Source organism: Pseudophryne corroboree, chromosome 4 (genome assembly GCF_028390025.1).
Source record: "Pseudophryne corroboree isolate aPseCor3 chromosome 4, aPseCor3.hap2, whole genome shotgun sequence".
Taxonomy (NCBI): Eukaryota; Metazoa; Chordata; class Amphibia; order Anura; family Myobatrachidae; genus Pseudophryne; species Pseudophryne corroboree.
Window position 1 is genome coordinate 668,139,264 of NC_086447.1, and position 18,378 is coordinate 668,157,641.

The 18,378-nt window shown below is 45.2% G+C and overlaps 1 protein-coding gene across 1 annotated transcript in view; it reads left to right on the forward strand.

The window, feature by feature from the left end:
• The window catches only part of IGF2R (insulin like growth factor 2 receptor), a 490,127-nt gene that overhangs the window by 176,795 nt on the left and 294,954 nt on the right, over nucleotides 1–18,378 (forward strand). The window contains exons 8-12 of the mRNA XM_063917832.1: nucleotides 879–1,041; nucleotides 3,091–3,268; nucleotides 9,696–9,799; nucleotides 13,070–13,231; nucleotides 14,123–14,263. Coding sequence (XP_063773902.1) covers nucleotides 879–1,041; nucleotides 3,091–3,268; nucleotides 9,696–9,799; nucleotides 13,070–13,231; nucleotides 14,123–14,263 — 748 coding nt within the window. The remainder of the gene's footprint in view (nucleotides 1–878; nucleotides 1,042–3,090; nucleotides 3,269–9,695; nucleotides 9,800–13,069; nucleotides 13,232–14,122; nucleotides 14,264–18,378) is intronic.

The following is an 18,378-nucleotide window of genomic DNA, read 5'->3' on the forward strand; positions in this document are numbered from 1 at the left end:
TTAGACGGAAGAACCTGGTCTGGTGTGAACAGTGTTGACTCTGGAATAACTCTGGTCCATCCACCATTTTGAAAGGGGTAAGTGACCTAAACTCAGTCTCCAACTTGTGCTCAGTGTTCCGGGTTGGAGCCGGGTTTTAGGTGTGAAAGCAGTATAAGTGGATTCTGCCCTAGTTTCAGAAGTAATTAGCGTTGCTACTAAAATTATTTTAAAATACATTTTTATGCCATTATTGTCTGTATTTTTAACCAACCAATTAACTTAATGTATTCAGACTACTAATTAGAATGCACATTTTGATGCATTTGCAAGATATAACAGATTCTTAACTATTAAAACAATTGCAATCTTGAGGGAATTGATTAGGTCAAAACAAGTTCTGGTAGACCCAGGAAAATCAAATAGAATTGTGTGTCTGCAAATCAAGCCCACCTTCAGCTGATTCATTGGTCAACCCTACAGCCTCAGTTACACAAAAAATGTCTGCATGGAAGAGATGGCGAAATGGCTTTTTTCTTACGACCTCCCCATAAAAGTAAACCTAAATATGTAGGAGAATACTTCAATAAGACAAACGCCTAGCATCTGCTAATCATAGGGGTGTCTATCCAAAACTTATGGAATATATTTGCCAGTGTATTACCGTAATGGATAGTTTTGGATATTAAATTAAAAGTTCTGTACTGTTTATGTGCTGCACATTGCAAATCACTGTGTTTTGTATGTGAGCGCTTTATCTAGATTTTATCTTGCACCAGAAAAAGAATGCGTGGGTCTGATTGGTACCAAAAAATAAATAAATAAAATTTAAATTTAAATTTGTGTCATAAAAAAAAAACAACAAAAATAACAATGTGCTTGTTTTCTATACGCTCTAGGTGACCAGCCCAAAACTAACTGCAAACAGCAATTGCCGCTACGAGGTTGAGTGGGTTACAGAGAATGCTTGTCACACAGATTACTTGGAAAGTGACACTTGTATACTGAACAGCAAGGAGAGGGGGATTTCTATTGACTTGTCCCCTCTCAAAGAAACGCCAGGTGAAAATGATATCTGGTTATTTTTGGTTTCTTCTTTCCAGATCTTTGTAATCCGCAATACGTCACAATCTGTTAGGGTGTGGTTCAAAAGATCGACAATAACCAGATTGCCAGTCATTTGGTCAACCACATATGGTTGACATGCATTAGGTTGACTGGGTCAAAAGGTCAACATGAAAATGGTCGACACCCCCCCCCCCCCCTTTTTGTGTAATTTAGTATATTTACCCATATCTAAGGCAGATTAGTGGCAACATGTACCCTTGCGGGCTTGCTTCACTTGGCACGCTCGGGGCTAGATCCCTCGCTCTGCTACCGCAGTGCTCGGCACAGGTTACTATTTCCAAACATAGTCCGTGTGGATGGTAAATGATAGAAAATGTGAAAAAATTACCCAGCCTTCCCCCCCAAAAAAATTACTTTTTTTTTTTTTTTTTTGACCATATTTGTGTCGTATTTTTGTACTAGTTGACCATATGTAGTCGACTTATTGACTGAAATCCTATTGACTGTCACTCTATCATCCGGAATCGGATCTGTTAAGGGTCCTTGTACTTATATATTTTAGTTGTATTTGCCTACTATTCTTGACATCTTCTGGGTGATGTAAAAAGATGAGGTGATCGGGACTCAGAACTTAATTCAGCAATGAATGCAAACCCGATTTTAACGCAGTTAAGCGGTTATCGGGTGATTGCGCGGGTGCCGCAATGGTCTTGCGATGGGTTGAGTGACGGAGCATTTAGGGGTGTTACGAGGAGTGGTGGCAATAACAGGTGTGCCATGACCATTTTTGGGATGCATGTCTGTGGTCCTGTATGCAGCTGCAATGGCTCTAGCATCCTGCTTCCTGTGACCATGGCGCATGACTTCAGGCTACTCAAAGTTCAATAATGGACCCGATATGTGACCTACGCTGCATCTTTGTGCCTAGCCGCCAGTGGGCATCTCAAAACAAATCCAGGCAGCTGCGGCATTTGCATATTTTCATACAGTGGCCGTGCACACATTCACAGCTGCGGCAGCATTTGTGTACATTCAGACTCAGGCCCTCACTGAACCCATTTTATATCATTTAGTTGCCAAGGCATACGATGAGACTAGTATTATTATACTGGCAGAGAATAAACTTTGGTGGCAATTCAGTCTGTGCAATGTGCGCCCTGAACATTGCGGTGTTGGTGCTCAAAAAGGCATTTGAGCATCCTAATTAGAACTTTAGACTGGTCTAGTCACTTTGCTCTGGTGGATGCTCATTATGTTTGTGGGCCCACAAAACAATTGAATTCCCGCCTTTGTGTGAGTATTTTGTCCTCCTTACCACCATTACAGTGGAATATACAGTATGCATTAAGTTGGTCGTTAAAATGTCAGCATACAGTATGTCAGCTGCATAATGTCGGCAGAGTACATACATGTTTACTTGTAACATGTCTACATTGCCATAGTTTTTAACATATTTACAATGTCAACATCTAACCCTAATTATAAGCATAATGCCAACATTTTTACTATGTCAACATACATTGCCGACATCTTGCAACGGGGGTATGTTACATGTCAAAATGTTAACTATGTTGCCATTGTAACTTTCAACATAGTGAATGTAGACTTACTATTCTCGTTCTACTCCTCCAACTTGTCTCTGACTATTATAGTTCTGCTTCTCCCGGGTACCAATCTTGTTTAAGGTTAGTTTCTGCAACTATTTGTCCATGGGATGTCAGAGAGACGCCCTAGTATTGTGACAGGAAGGAGATATGACCTCATTAGTGGCGTGGACAGGTCATGTAGAGCAGATAGAGATGGCATACAAAACTATTTTGGTATGTTCATAGCATGCACATAGGGATAACATTAAAAGTAGGTCTTTCATTTGTATTCCTACATGGTAGATTCAGATATCCCCCCCAAAAAAGTATTTTTATGGAGGGTTAGAGTCAAATTCAATGAGCTTTTCAAATGTAAGTTGAGCTTTACTTTTCTAACCTTCTCAATTGCTACTAAATATTTTGTAAAAATGCTTTTCATTTTGTTGCTGCATTCTAGCGAGTCCTTACCATGCAGAAGATCCAGACAATAAATATATTTATTACCTCAACGTTTGTGGCCCCACATTGGCAGGCGGATGTGACACATTGGCTGGTGAACCATTCTCTTCATGCCAGTTCATAAAGTCAAGCAAACAGGGAAAAAGAGCTGGTTCCTATCAAAATCAGACCCTCAGGTATGCTAAATATACACTGCAACGGTTGTAAAAGTTCCATAGTTATATCAGTATTACTTATGATAAATCAAGTTGCTTTGATACTGTATGCATTCCTTGTACCGCGCTGCAGAATCTTTCTACCTTAAAAGTAAAAGGTAATAATAGGTGGTTAGATTTTAGCCCTGATAAGTATAATTTCTTGTTTCCGCAATATACAGCGATAAGAAATTATAATTTAAAAGGGCTAAAATGTGGGGTATAATAAATATGCCCCAAATTATTTTGTTTGTTAATGCATGCTAATTCCTACAGCCATGTTCCAGAATCTAGTGGAAATTCTTCCCAGAAGAGTGGAATCTGTTATAGAAGCAAAGGGGGCACTAACTCCACATGGTTCTGGAATGAGATGTTCAACAAGAACAGATGAGATGTGTGTTGGGTGCCCACATACTGTTGGTTATGTTGTATATGCAGGAGAACATACCACATCTTGAAACACAGTATTTTCTTGTATGTAAGTCAGGAAGTGTTTTCCTGGTATCCTCAAAACCCAGATTCTTGTCAGATGGTGCAGACAGTGCGCTTTTACTACTCCATAGTCTGCTGGTAGTAGGGTGCTTTCCAGTCCACATTTGGCTTTGTGCATGGTGGGAGGGGTGCTTCATAGGGGGGTTCACTACGGCTGGCCGGCGGTCGGGCTCCCGGCGACCAGCATCCCGGCGCCGGGAGCCCGACCGCCGGCTTACCGACAGCTTGGCGAGCGCAAATGAGCCCCTTGCGGGCTCGCTGCGCTCGCCACGCTACGGGCACGGTGGCGCGCTACGCGCGCCACACTATTTTATTCTCCCTCTATGGGGGTCGTGGACCCCCACGAGGGAAAATAAGTGTCGGTATGCCGGCTGTCGGGCTCCCGGCGCCGGTATACTGAGCGCCGGGAGCCCGACCGCCGGCAAACAGAAGACCACCCTCATAGGGCGACAGTCATTAGGTCAACCACTATTGGTCAACAGTGACTAGGTCGACACGGTCATTAGGCTGACATGAACAAGGTTGACATGGAAAAAGGTCGACGTGTTTAAAAAAAAAAAAAATTGGTGACGTTTTCTTCATAAAGTGACCAGGAAACCCAATTGGTGCACCGTGTCCCCTTGCATGGCTCGCTTCACTCTGCATGCTGTGGGCAAGGTGCCTCACTCCACTACCGCTGCGTTTGGCACAGGTTACTATTCCCAATCATAGCCGATCAGGTCTGAACTGCGCATGCGCCGGCGCCGCATGCCAGGCAGCCAACGGCTGTCTCAGCCCTGCGATCGCCTCTGCCTGATTGACAAGCAAAGGTGGTCGCTGGACGGGAGGAGGTGGGCCGGCGGCATTTACCCGCCGTTTTAGGGGCGCGGTCCGGCCAACGCAGGCGTGTCCGGACCGAGCGGGGGGGCGGCGGCTGCGTGACGTCACACGCAACCGCTGTGACCCGGACATCGACGAGTAGCTCCCTGCCAGCGCGCAGGAGCTGCGCTGGTAGGGAGCTACTCTTCAAGTACAAAAGCATCGCCGCTGTGCGATGCTTTTTTCCTTGTGCAGCGGGGTAGGGCCTGACATGCAGGACAGACTAGCCCTGTGCTGGGCGTCCCCCCGCATGTCAGGGAAGCTGATCGCAGATGTGCTAAATTTAGCACATCAACGATCAGGTCTAAATTAGGCCCATAGTCCACGTGGATCGTAAAGTATGAAAAAAGTTTTTAAAAAAATTAAAGAAAAAAAAAAGTGAAAAAAAGTGAAAAACTCATGTCGACCTTGTACAAGTCAACCTATAGATCATGTCGACCTAATGCATGTCGACCAATAGTGGTCGACCTAATGAGTGTTGTTGACCTACTGAAACCTGGAAAATATACTGTGTAGCCAGTGGCATCACAAGGGGGTTGTGGCCCGCAACCGGGTGTCACCCGCCGAGGGGTGACACCAAAATGCCAGCTCCTGCTCAGTGACAGGATTCATAGAAACATAGAATTTGTCGGCAGATGAGAACCACTTGGCCCATCTAGTCTGCCTCTTTTTTTTTTTTTTACATTATTTTTATCTCTAACCTTATTTGATCCTTATTTCTTTGTAAGGATATCCTTATGTCTATCCCATGCATGTTTAAATTGCTCTACTGTCTTAGCCTCTACCACCTCTGAGGGGAGGCTATTCCACAAATTTCTCCTGAACCTCCCCCCCTCCAGTCTCAGTGCATGTCCTCATGTCCTATTGCTTCTCTTCATTTGGAGAATGTTTCTCTCCTGGACTTTGTTAAAACCCTTGATATATTTGAAAGTTTCTATCATGTCCCCCCTTTCCCTTCTCTGCTCCAAACTATACATATTGAGATTTCTTAGTCTTTCTGGGTATGTTTCGTGATGTAGGCCATGCACCATTTTAGTTGCCCTTCTTTGTACAGTTTCTAATGTATTAATATCCTTTTGAAGATATGGCCTCCAGAATTGAACACAGTTTTCTAGATGAGGCCATACCAATGACCTATACAGTGGCATTATTACTTATTTCTTTCTGCTGCTGATTCCTCTCCCAATGCAGCCAAGCATCTGACTAGCCTTCCTCATTGCTTTGTTACATTGCTTACCTGCCTTTAAGTCATCTGAAATAGTGACTCCTAGATCCCTTTCCTCCTCGGTAGTTTCCAGTATAGTGCCATTAATACTATATTTAGCCTTTTGATTTTTGAGACCTAAGTGCATGATTTTGCATTTTTTGGCATTAAACTGTAATTGCCACACACTTGACCATTCCTCTAGTCTACCTAGATCCTCAATCATTTGTTTTACCCCACCTGGTGTGTCTACCCTGTTGCATACCTTTGTGTCATCTGCAAAAAGGCATACTTTCCCTTTAATGCCATTTGCAATGTCACCAATAAAGATATTAAAAAGCACTGGTCCAAGTACAGATCCCTGGGGTACTCCACTGGTAACATTTCCCTCCTGTGAATGCACTCCATTTACCACAACGCTCTGTTTTCTTTTCTTCAACCAAGATTTTATCCATTCAATAATCCTAATATCCAATCCCAAACTTTCAAGTTTATTTAGCAGTCTGCGATGTGGAACAGTGTCAAAAGCCTTACTAAAGTCTAGATAAGCTATATCCATGGCTCCACTTCTATCTATCACTTTAGTCACACAGTCAAAAAAGTCAATAAGATTTGTTTGACATGATCTCCCCCCCAGTGAATCCATGCTGTTTGGGATTTTGTAAATTGCCGGATTTGAGATAATCTACAACTCTTTCTTTTAAGAGTGTTTCCATCAGTTTCCTTACTACTCATGTAAGACTCACTGGTATGTAGTTGTTTGCCTCTTCCTTGCTTCCACTTTTGTACAGTGGGACAACGTTTGCTCTTTTCCAGTCCTCTGGAATTACTCCTGTAGCTAATGACTGGTTGAATAATTCTGTCAATGGTGCTACCAGCACCTCTTTAAATTCACTGAGCAGGAGCCAGCACTGCAGAATAATAACTCCCCGGGAGGCAGGCCGCACCTCCCGAACCCTCCAAGTGACGAAAAACGGGGGTTGGGGCGCGAAGCCCAGCACCTCCAGCAAAGCCACACCCACTGCTGAAAGCCACACCCCTTTTCTGACAGCGCTGCACCGGGTGTATGAGATGTGAGTGACTCCTCTTGTGTGTAGCACTGACTTCCAGGGGCAGATCATAAGGGAACAATCTAGAACAAATGATGTGCTATGCGGCTAAGCATGTGGTGGACCAGTTGTGTGGTGTGGTGCTTTGTGGCTGAGCTGCTTTTGCTCTGATACGTTAGCAATTTGCAAAAGCAGAACTTACAGGTTAAGTACAAATGTTGATGTCTTGTTGGAAGGGTGGCATCCAATGAAAGTTACTGAGCACTTAAGTACTGTACGATACATTTTACAGCTGTTTTACTAAAGGAGCTTTCTTAGTTGCATGCTTGATTCTTTGAGCCTGTTAACAAGTGTTTGGCTGAAATGGGCAAGCACAATTCTATACTTATGGTCATTTAGTGTATAGATCAGTGATTTAGTGCACTACAGTCAAACGAATGCCTACGAGTCTTCTTTATAAACGTAAGAAATATAGGGGTCTATGTACTAAGCCTTGGATAGAGATAAAATGGATGGAGATAAAGTACCAGACAATCAGCTTTAAACACAGCCTGTAACATAGCAGGAGCTGGTTGGCTGGTACTTTTCTCTTTGTCCCCTCTGTCTCTGTCCACGGCTAAAGCTGGGTACACACCTATACAATCATCATCCCGTTCTCCCGATATCGGGTGAACGGTCATAGTTTGTGAAGGTGTGTATGCAGTGCCAATGCTTGAGCGTTGCCCAATAAACTGCTTATAATGCTCCTGCAATGGTCTGGACCGGGAAGATGCATCTTGTATGCTGCACAGCCGACCTCCCGATCCCCATGGGGAGCTGGTTAACCCCTCTTCTCCCCCCCCACCACCCTTGCTGCTGCCTCAGGAGGTCCAGGACGCCATGGCTAGATACACACTGCTCGGTTGATCGGGAACGTTTATCCCAATCATCCGGGGTTCGAATAGGTGTGTACCCAGCTGTAGGTCATAGACCCCCTATACTATTTAGCGTATGTGAACACACTTCTTTGCTGTAATGTGTGAAGTTTTTGTGGATGTTTCATAAATTTGTCAGAAGCCAACAAATAAGATAATCTCTTTTACTTACCATTATAAATTTGAGAAGTTGAGTGCCCATCTGGAGATACAGTAATTTCTGGCCTTAAACATTAGATTTTGTTTTCATTTTTTTTATTGCAGCAAATCACTTGAGTATAATTTGTCTCTAAAATGTTCTTACCTGGGGGCTGCAGCATATCAGGCCCCCCCCCCCCAGTTAAAATCCACCACCAGTAAGCCCATAGTGATTGCTGTGGCTTTCTGTTGGAAGCACTATCTGCTGATCACATACTGGACTGTGATCGATGCAGTTCCAAGAAGCCGCAGGGAAGAAGGGGAGTGTGGTTGCACATGTGCAAGTTCTTCCCGACCGCTGTAAAGATCTTCTATCAGCTGCACCTGATGTCAGTGCGCATGCGCGACACAGTCAGGTTATTTTTTCTTCTTCCCCCCAACATTGACTACTCTTGTGCTCATGTGCAAGCCTTTTTTCCCCCCTATCTCCCACCCACCCACCCTCCTTCCTCACGGTACGATGGGCAGCGTGACTCGTGAACATGTGGCTATACTGCAGTGTAGCCTGTCTGGCCGTTGGACAGGTGTGTGAGTTTTTTCATATGCTTTTTAATTTTTAATTGCACCTTTATTCTTGCAATAAAAACACAGAATTGTGACCATTAGAGGGTGTAGCTTATAGAAATGGGGCGGAGTTACTAGAGGCGGGGAGTTGGGCTGTTACGGTAAGCTTGGTTCAGTACCTATAGTAAAATGCCCCCAGACAGTGACTGTGCAGTGACCTGTAACATACATAACAGCATAGAGTTTGTGTCCCCACTAGAGCAGCCGGAATGTAATTAATATCCTGACTGTCGGGATCCTGGCGTTCAGGATACCAACGCCGGAATCCTGACAGCCGAGAATGTCTACAGCCTAGCCAGGGCTATTCCCACTCGTTCGTGTCCACGACACCCATAGAGTGGGAATAGAACCTGTGGAAAGCACAGCGGGCCACAGAGCCCGCAAGGGGACTCTTAGAGCTCCTCCTACTGCCGGCATTCTAGCAGGCGGGATGTCTGTGTCGGGATAATAACAGCCGGCATTCCGTCCGCCAGGATTTCATATACAACCCGTGTAAACAGTACTGCGGCAGGTGCGGGCAGATCCTCAGGAAGTGCGGGCTGCGAGCAGATCAGTGGGAGCTGCCGGCAGCCCCCCTGAAGACTGCAAGTAGGAGCCGCCACTGATGATAACCTATTTCTATTGTACCATATGTAGTAGTGTCCACAAAGCCATCCTAATACAGTGAAATACATAGCTCCCTTCTCCCTTACACAAATTAAAATAACACTACATATTAGCCTTTAAAATAATGACTTTTATATTTTTTATTTATCTGTAAGATAAACATGAACATTGTTTTTACTGTATAACGTTCACCAGCCTGTAGTATTGTTCAGCTGCCTTCCCCACTCCCTCCCTTCCAGAACATAGTGTATTAGTGATCCCCTTGTTGTATAATGATGAAACTTGACAACTGAGTAGGAATCTCTGAAGTTGCGATTAGAAAGGGGTTATAGACAGATGTGTTTGTTTTTATTTTTGTATCTTGTTACCAGACAAACCACCTGCTATTTGACTGCCGGAATAGCTAAATGTTGGCTCACCACTAGTAAGGACCATTCATTCTAATTTTTAGGTGTCAATTTTTTTTTACTTGAGACCTTTTAAGAAAAGCTCTATACTCTGTCTTTCTTTATCTTCATATCTAGATATTCAGATGGTACCATCACCTTGACATACCCTGGAGGAGAAATTTGCAGCTCTGGTTTCCAGCGTATGACTGTAATTAATTTTGAATGTAATGAGACTGCAGGTAAGAAGGACTTTTGTGTTACACTTTGATTTGTAAAGTGAATGAGGATAGGGAGTCTAGGTTGATGTTTGAAACTAGATGTCGGAACCCTGTCTCTTGGAAGCCAGTGTTACCCCGATTGAGATGCCAACTACTTCCCCTACAAAGAACAGGATGCCAGCGGTCAGAAGGCCAGCGCCAGCGCTGCAATCCCGACAATCAGTATTCCAGAGGTAAGTATGCCTGGGAGGGTTAGGGTTAAGACCCCCATCCACTAGGCCAACTTGTCTGAGCTGCATGTCACATCAGAATTCTTTTGAACTCCCCCGGCAGCTTCCCGGGAATCGGATCAGATCCTGGGCTTAAATTTTCACTAGATTCTCTTCAGATATATCTGATGCGCTCTATCATGTGCCAACAGATCGCATCAGATATATATAATGCACATATGATACATGTGATTGATCTGATGCTGCTGCCGCATCCTTGTGGTGGGTGGGAGTAGCCAGGAAGATGCCAGTCAAGTGACGCTTTAGATGAATCTGATGCAATACATCTGAAGCAAAAAAAAAAAAAAACCCCACTCCGATGTGCACCTGATTTCTTCATATTCTGGTAAGTCCTTGGTGCAGCACCAAAGATCTATAGCTCAGACATAGCTGACACGAGACCGCGCATCGGAGGAGCCGTCCCATGTGACACTTCATCATATTTTTCGGCCAGATGCATTGAAATCTGATGAAACGTGCCCAAATCGAACTAATGGATGGGGGCCTTTAGGCTTGGGGGGTTAGGTTTAAGCAGTAGGTGGAGGGTTAGGCTGCTGGTAGGGAGGTGTAATACTTTGTCACTTTTAGTTTTATGTAAATCCATAAATATACTCTGAAACTCAGTATTATGTTAAAATAAGGATATACAGTTGCTTGGTGCATATAAATGATGTTAACTAAACAGCATGCGAATTATTAGAAATAATAGAATCAAAACGCAACTTATATTTGAAAGTACTTGACTATGTATTTCATATCTTCTGTGATCTGAGGGGGACCCACTATCCATTTATACTCCGAATTAATAGTTACTCTCACAGCAGATGTACTAAGCACAGATATATATTGCATGGCTCTCTATAGTAATCACATCCCAATTGAACAAGTGAACACTCACTTCATATTCTGTAGTTTCTGCTTAATGATCAGTGTCCCCACTTGATGTTATAGAGAACACCTTGATTTACTGCTTATCTTCAAGGTTTGTTAATCTTGCTGTGTTATGTGTGTGTACAGACTCCTCAGGTCCTCATTGGGTCCTACACAGAAACTGCAAGGCATGCAGAAATCCTTTCAACCCACTGGTAATAGGATGGATAGGGGCAGGGCAAGGGGTAGGGTTAGCTTACTTAAATGTATCCGGATTATGTCAGTCTGGATGCCAACCTGTCGAGATTCTGCACCCAACCTGATTGATGATCATAAATGTAAGACGAGGGAATTGTGTAAAATGATTACTTACCTAGGGCAGTGGTTCCCAAACGGCCCCCTAGAGTATCAGACATTTTTTCACTGCATCCCTAGGCCAAAAGTTTCTTAATTTAATATTTGTTTCTAAATTTCTCAATAAGTAAATTGTGTTTATATGTCATCCTTTAGATTCAATTGTGTAAGGAGGGACACAATTGATACAATTGAACCAAATTATTTATGGTCAGATTTACTTTGACCATAAATAATTTGAATTGGTCCTGGACCACCAATCCAAGGCACCCCTGCCAGTGTCCCGAGGCACCCCAGGGTTCCATGGCACACAGTTTAAGAGCCACTGACCTAGGGTCTGGTGATAACATAACCTGTGTGATGCATTTTCAGTTATGTGATGAATTTTCTTTTAAAGATATGATCTAGTATCACTTCTGACTAATTTTAATATTATGGTTTTGATTAACTCTTTATTCCCTAGCTTTTGTAGGAACTTCTTTTGTATTGAACTGCTTTTTATGATCTTGTGCCTCTCATTAAAGACTGTTCAGTTATTTGAGGATATGTTTGAACATTGTTCTGTAATCTTTATCATCCAGTGATACTGTTGTTTCCACTTTTATTCACTAATTTAAAAAAAATGCTGTTTGCAATGTTTGTTGCTGTGGGTAACACTTTTCAGCACACGTTTTTTGTGTGATCTTTCTGTCTCCTGGAAGAGTGGCAGTCATACCCTGCAAGATTTATTTTTCATCCACTTCTGGCCGCACTACTAGCCTTGCATATAGCATTACATGCTACTGTTCCAGCTTGTCCCCTCTATACCCAGCCAGCTTTAGGTGCCCACTTTCTTTTTTAGGTACCAGGGGGTCAGGAACTTTTCTTCTGGCTGCTCAGGTAGATGGTTTTAACGTCATTATTTTCATATTAGAGAGATTTGCCACAATTTCGTTTATTTATGAACAGGGTAATGGTCTTACTGGCTCTGGATGACCTTCATGAGAAAGCGAGCTCTGCAGCCTACAGCGAAATTATTTAAGCTATCTGAAACCCAATTATGACCCAGTCCTGTGTGATCATTTATAAACCGGTAACAGCTTTGCTATCTTGCAGACAGCTGTTGTGGCTGAAGTGACAAAACTTTAGCATGGTTGAGGTCACCATCTTTATCTGAGATTGGACATTCACGTCCATAGAGGCCAGGTGGGCAAGGACTGGGGAGTGGTGTCGCTGTACTGCAGGAACATGGTTCCTTCATTTGCAACCCATAGAACCCATGGTAAGTGCTGCATGCTCATTTCCTCTTGAGGATCAGTCCAATTTTAACGCTATCAGACTGGGCTACTGCTAAGGAGGATGGAGGATGAAAGTGGGCTAGCATGCTATTTTCCCAGGGAATACACTCCATTTACAGTCATTCAGCCACATTGTGAAGTGCTGGAAACACCCAGGGTCCACCGTGATTGCCTCTAAGATGTACCTCAGCATAGCTTGGTACTGTGTAAAATACTAGGGCTTCAACAGGGGAAGCAGTGAAGATCCCGCCACACGGGATCCTGGCGATCACAATGCCGATGCTGGGATCCCGCTCAGGCTTTTCTCCCTCTATGGGTGTCCACGACACCAGATTATTAGCAACCTACGTAAGAGCAGCACCTGTTACGGTCAGCTGTAGTGCAAATATGGCTAAAGTGTTGTTTTCTTTAAAATCAAGAACACTATAGCATGCCGCTCTGCTAGATAGCCCCTCACAACCAAAAGGAATAGATCTTATTATGACTGTCTAACTCTAATTTTGTTGTTATTTTTGTTAAAGTGAATGAAGGGAAGGGTGAGCCAAGTTTCTCTGCGGAAGCCGACTGCACCTATTTCTTCTCCTGGGAGACCAAATATGCATGCCCTAAAAAGAAGGAGGACCTTTGCCATGTGGAAGCCAGGAAAAAACATTTCAACCTGTTTGATTTGATACGCAATGCTGGTAACTGAGAAATATTTGTTTTACTTTGTCTGTCTTCTGATTAACAGGCAGAGGTGGTCACTGGGCGGGCCGGCGACATTTGGCCGCAGTTTTAGGGGTGCGGTCCGGCCAAAGCAGGTGTGCCTGGCTGGACCGCGCGGGGGCAAGCCGCGGGGGCTGCGTGACGTCGCATGCAGCCGCTGCGACCCGGACAGCGATGAGTAACTCCCTACCAGGACGCAGGAGCTGTGCTGGTAGGGAGCTACTTGTCAAGTACAAAAGCATCGCCACCGTGCTATTTTGGCTAGGCCCTGTGCTGGGCATCCCCCAACATGTCTGAGTAACTGTTTGTAGCCGTGCAATATTTTATTAGTTAGACAAAAAAAAGTAACTGAAAGTTATTGCATCTAGGGGTCATTAAAATCTGCATTTCTGCGCATGTATATGCACCGCAATGCGCACGCGCATCGTACGGGTACAAAGGCATTTGTTGTTATGCACAGGTTCTAGCAAAGTTTTCAGTCGCACTGACGGCCGCAAGAAGATTGACAGGAAGGGGGCGTTTCTGGGTGTCAACTGACCGTTTTCAGGGAGTGTCTGCAAAAACGCAGGCGTGTCTGAAAAAACAGGCGTGGCTGGGCAGGTGTATGACGTCAAATCCGGACACGAATAGGCTGAAGTGATCGCAAGCGCTGAGTAGGTTCAGAGCTACTCAGAAACTGCACAAACTGTTTTTGCAGAGCTCGGCTGCACATGCGTTCGCACTTCTGCTAAGCAAAAATACACTCCCCAGTGGGCGGCGGCATAGCATTTGCACGGCTGCTAAAACTAGCTAGCGAGCGATCAACTCGGAATGACCACCCATAGCCACCAAATTATTCCCTATATCTGCCGTCTTCTCATTTCTTTAAGATTCTAGCACTGCTCAAAACTGGGTGGCTGTGAACTTGTATCAGTCAGATAAGAGTCGTTACTATATCAATGTCTGTCATGAGGTCTTAAAGAGAGAAGGCGCTGAGGACTGTGAGGAAGATGCAGCAATTTGTGCAGTGGGTAAGGATGCACTTTATTTTCCTTTCAATATTGGTTTTATTGGTAGACTATACACAACATGCATCTTGCAAAGTTATGTGCCAAATGATATATGATACATTTTTGATTCGGGAGGGCACATTTTTGATTCGGGAGGGCACATTTTAATTTAGAAGGGCAAAATGATGTACATACTGTAATATGTATGGAGGTGTCTTAAACTGGCAGCACATTGTATCTTATAAACCATCCTGGGACACCTTCGCTTCAATCTGACAGCACATTTTAAGTTTAAATGTGCCGTCAGATTGAAGCGAAGGTGTCCCAGAATGGTTTATATATCATTAATGTGCTGCCAGTTTATTTCTGAAGTGTCTCAATAGGGTTTATATAGTTTATTAAACTATATAAATCCTATTGAGACACTTCAGAATTAAACTGGCAGCACATGTTGCTATATAAACCCTATTGATACACTTCAGAATGAAACTGGCAGCACGTGTTGCTATATAAACCTGATTGAGACACTTCAGAAATAAACTGGCAGCACATCGTATTTCTCTGACGTCCTAGTGGATGCTGGGAACTCCGTAAGGACCATGGGGAATAGCGGCTCCGCAGGAGACTGGGCACAACTAAAGAAAGCTTTAGGACTACCTGGTGTGCACTGCTCCTCCCACTAGGACCCTCCTCCAGACCTCAGTTAGAATCTTGTGCCCAGCTGAGCTGGATGCACACTAGGGGCTCTCCTGAGCTCCTAGAAAAGAAAGTATATTTTAGGTTTTTTATTTTCAGTGAGATCTGCTGGCAACAGACTCACTGCTACGAGGGACTAAGGGGAGAAGAAGCGAACCTACCTGACTGGAGATAGTTTGGGCTTCTTAGGCTACTGGACACCATTAGCTCCAGAGGGATCGAACACAGGACCCGACCTCGATCGTTCGGTCCCGGAGCCGCGCCGCCGTCCCCCTTACAGAGCCAGAAGCATGAAGATGGTCCTGGAAATCGGCGGCAGAAGACTTCGGTCTTCAACAAGGTAGCGCACAGCACTGCAGCTGTGCGCCATTGCTCCTCATGCACACCTCACACTCCGGTCACGGATGGGTGCAGGGCGCTGGGGGGCGCCCTGAGCAGCAATATGAATACCTTGGCTGGCAAAAAATCACAATATATAGTCCCAGAGGCTATATATGTGATAAATACCCCTGCCAGAATCCATAAAAAAAGCGGGAGAAAAGTCAGCCGAAAAAGGGGCGGGGCTATCTCCCTCAGCACACTGGCGCCATTTTTTCTTCACAGTGCAGCTGGAAGACAGCTCCCTAGGCTCTCCCCTGTAGTTTTCAGGCTCAAAGGGTTAAAAAGAGAGGGGGGGCACTAAATTTAGGCGCAATATTGTTTATACAAGCAGCTATTGGGGGAAAAATCACTCAGTTATAGTGTTAATCCCTGCATTATATAGCGCTCTGGTGTGTGCTGGCATACTCTCTCTCTGCCTCCCCAAAGGACTTTGTGGGATCCTGTCCTCAGTCAGAGCATTCCCTGTGTGTGAGCGGTGTGTCGGTACGGCTGTGTCGACATGTTTGAGGAGGAAGGTTACGTGGAGGCGGAGCAGATGCCGATAAATGTGATGTAGCCGCCTGTGGGGCCGACACCAGAGGGGATGGATAAGTGGAAGGTATTAACCGACAGTGTCAACTCCTTATGTAAAGGGCTGGATGACGTAACAGCTATGGGACAGCCGGCTTCTCAGCCCGCGCCTGCCCAGGCGTCTCAAAGGCCATCAGGGGCTCAAAAACGCCTGCTACCTCAGATGGCAGATACAGATGTCGACACGGAGTCTGACTCCAGTGTCGACGAGGTTGAGACATATACACAATCCACTAGGAACATCCGTTGCACTCGGCAATGAAAAATGTGTTACACATTTCTGACATTAACCCAAGTATCACAAAAAAAAAAAAAAAAAGGGGTTTTATGTTTGGGGAGAAAAAGCAGCCAGTGTTTTGTTCCCCCATCAGATGAGTGAATGAAGCGTGGGTCCCCCCTATAAGAAACTGGTAATTTCTAAAAAGTTACTGATGGCGTACCCTTTCCCGCCAGAGGATAGGTCACGTTGGGAGATATCCCCTAGGGTGGATAAGGCGCTCACACGTTTGTCAAAAAAGGTGGCACTGCCGTCTTAGGATACGGCCACTTTGAAGGAACCTGCTGATAAGAAGCAGGAGGCTATCCTGAAGTCTGTATATACACACTCAGGTACTATACTGAGACCTGCAATTGCCTCAGCATGGATAGTGCTGCTGCAGCGTGGTCGGATACCCTGTCAGATAATATTGATACCCTAGACAGGGATACTATTTTGCTAACTATAGAGCATATTAAAGACGTTGTCTTATATATGAGGGATGCACAGAGGGATATTTGCCGGTTGGCATTCAAAGTTAATGCAATGTCCATTCTGCCAGGAGGGTATTAGGGACCCGGCAGTGGACAGGTGATGCTGACTTTAAAAGGCACATGGAGATTCTGCCTTATGAGGGTGAGGAATTGTTTGGGGATGGTCTCTGGGACCTCGTATCCACAGCAACAACTGGGAAGAAAATATTTTACCTCAGGTTCCTCACAGCCTAAGAAAGCACCGTATTATCAGGTACAGTCCTTTCGGCTTCAGAAAAGCGAGCGGGTCAAAAGCGCTTCCTTTCTGCACAGAGACAAGGGAAGAGGGAAAAAGCTGCACCAGACAGCTAGTTCCCAGGATCAAAAATCTTCCCCCGCTTCCTCTGAGTCCACCGCATGACGCTGGGGCTCCACAGGTGGAGCCAGGTGCGGTGGGGGCGCGTCTCAGGAACTTCAGCGACCAGTGGGCTCGCTCACAGGTGGTTCCCTGGGTTCTGCAAGTAGTATCACAGGGATACAAGCTGGAGTTTCGGGGCGACTCCCCCTCGCCGTTACCTCAAATCAGTCTTACCTACTGCCCTCGAGGAGAGGTAGTACTGGCGGCAATTCACAAGCTGTACTTCCAGCAGGTGATAATCACGGTACCCCTCCTTCAACAAGGCCGGGGTTACTAGTCCACAATGTTTGTGGTACCGAAACCAGACGGTTCGGTGTGAGCCATTCTAAAATTGAGATCCTTGAACACTTATATACGAAAGTTCAAGTTCAAAATGGAATCGCTCAGGGCGGTTATTGCAAGCCTGGACGAAGGGGATTACATGGTATCACTGGACATCAAGGATGCTTACCTGCATGTCCCCATTTACCCTCCTCACCAGGAGTACCTCAAAATTGTGGTACAGGACTGTCATTACCAATTCCAGACGTTGCCGTTGGTCTGTCCCCGGCACCGAGGGTATTTACCAAGGTAATGGCCGAAATGATGATACTCCTTCGAAAAAAGGGAGTTATAATTATCCCGTACTTGGACGATCTCCTTATAAAGGCGAGGTCCAGGGAGCAGTTGTTCGTCGAAGTAGCACTATCTCGGGAAGTGCTACAACAGCACGGCTGGATTCTGAATAGTCCAAAGTCGCAGCTGGTTCCTACGACGCGTCTACTGTTCCTGGGTATGGTTCTGGACACAGAACAGGAAAAAGGGTTTCTCCCGGAGGAGAAGGCCAAGGAGTTGTCATCTCTAGTCAGAGACCTCCTAATACAAATACAGGGTCGGTGCATCAATGCACGCGAGTCCTGGGAAAGATGGTAGCTTCTTACGAAGAAATTCCATTCGATAGGTTCCATGCAATGGGATCTGTTGGACAAGAGGTCCGGGTCGCATCTTCAGATGCATCGGCTGATAACCCTGTCTCCAAGGGCCAGGGTGTCTCTGTTGTGGTGGCTGCAGAGTGCTCATCTTCTAGAGGTCCGCAGATTCGGCATACAGGACTGGGTCCTGGTGACCACAGATGCCAGCCTTCGAGGCTGGGGGGCAGTCACACAGGGAAGAAACTTCCAAGGACTATGGTCAAGTCAGGAGACTTCCCTACACACAAATATTCTGGGACTAAGGGCAATTCACAATGCCCTAAGTCAGGCTAGACCCCTGCTTCAACACCAGCCGGTGCTGATCCAGTCAGACAACATCACGGCGGTCGCCCATGTAAACCAGCAGGGCGGCACAAGAAGCAGGATGGTGA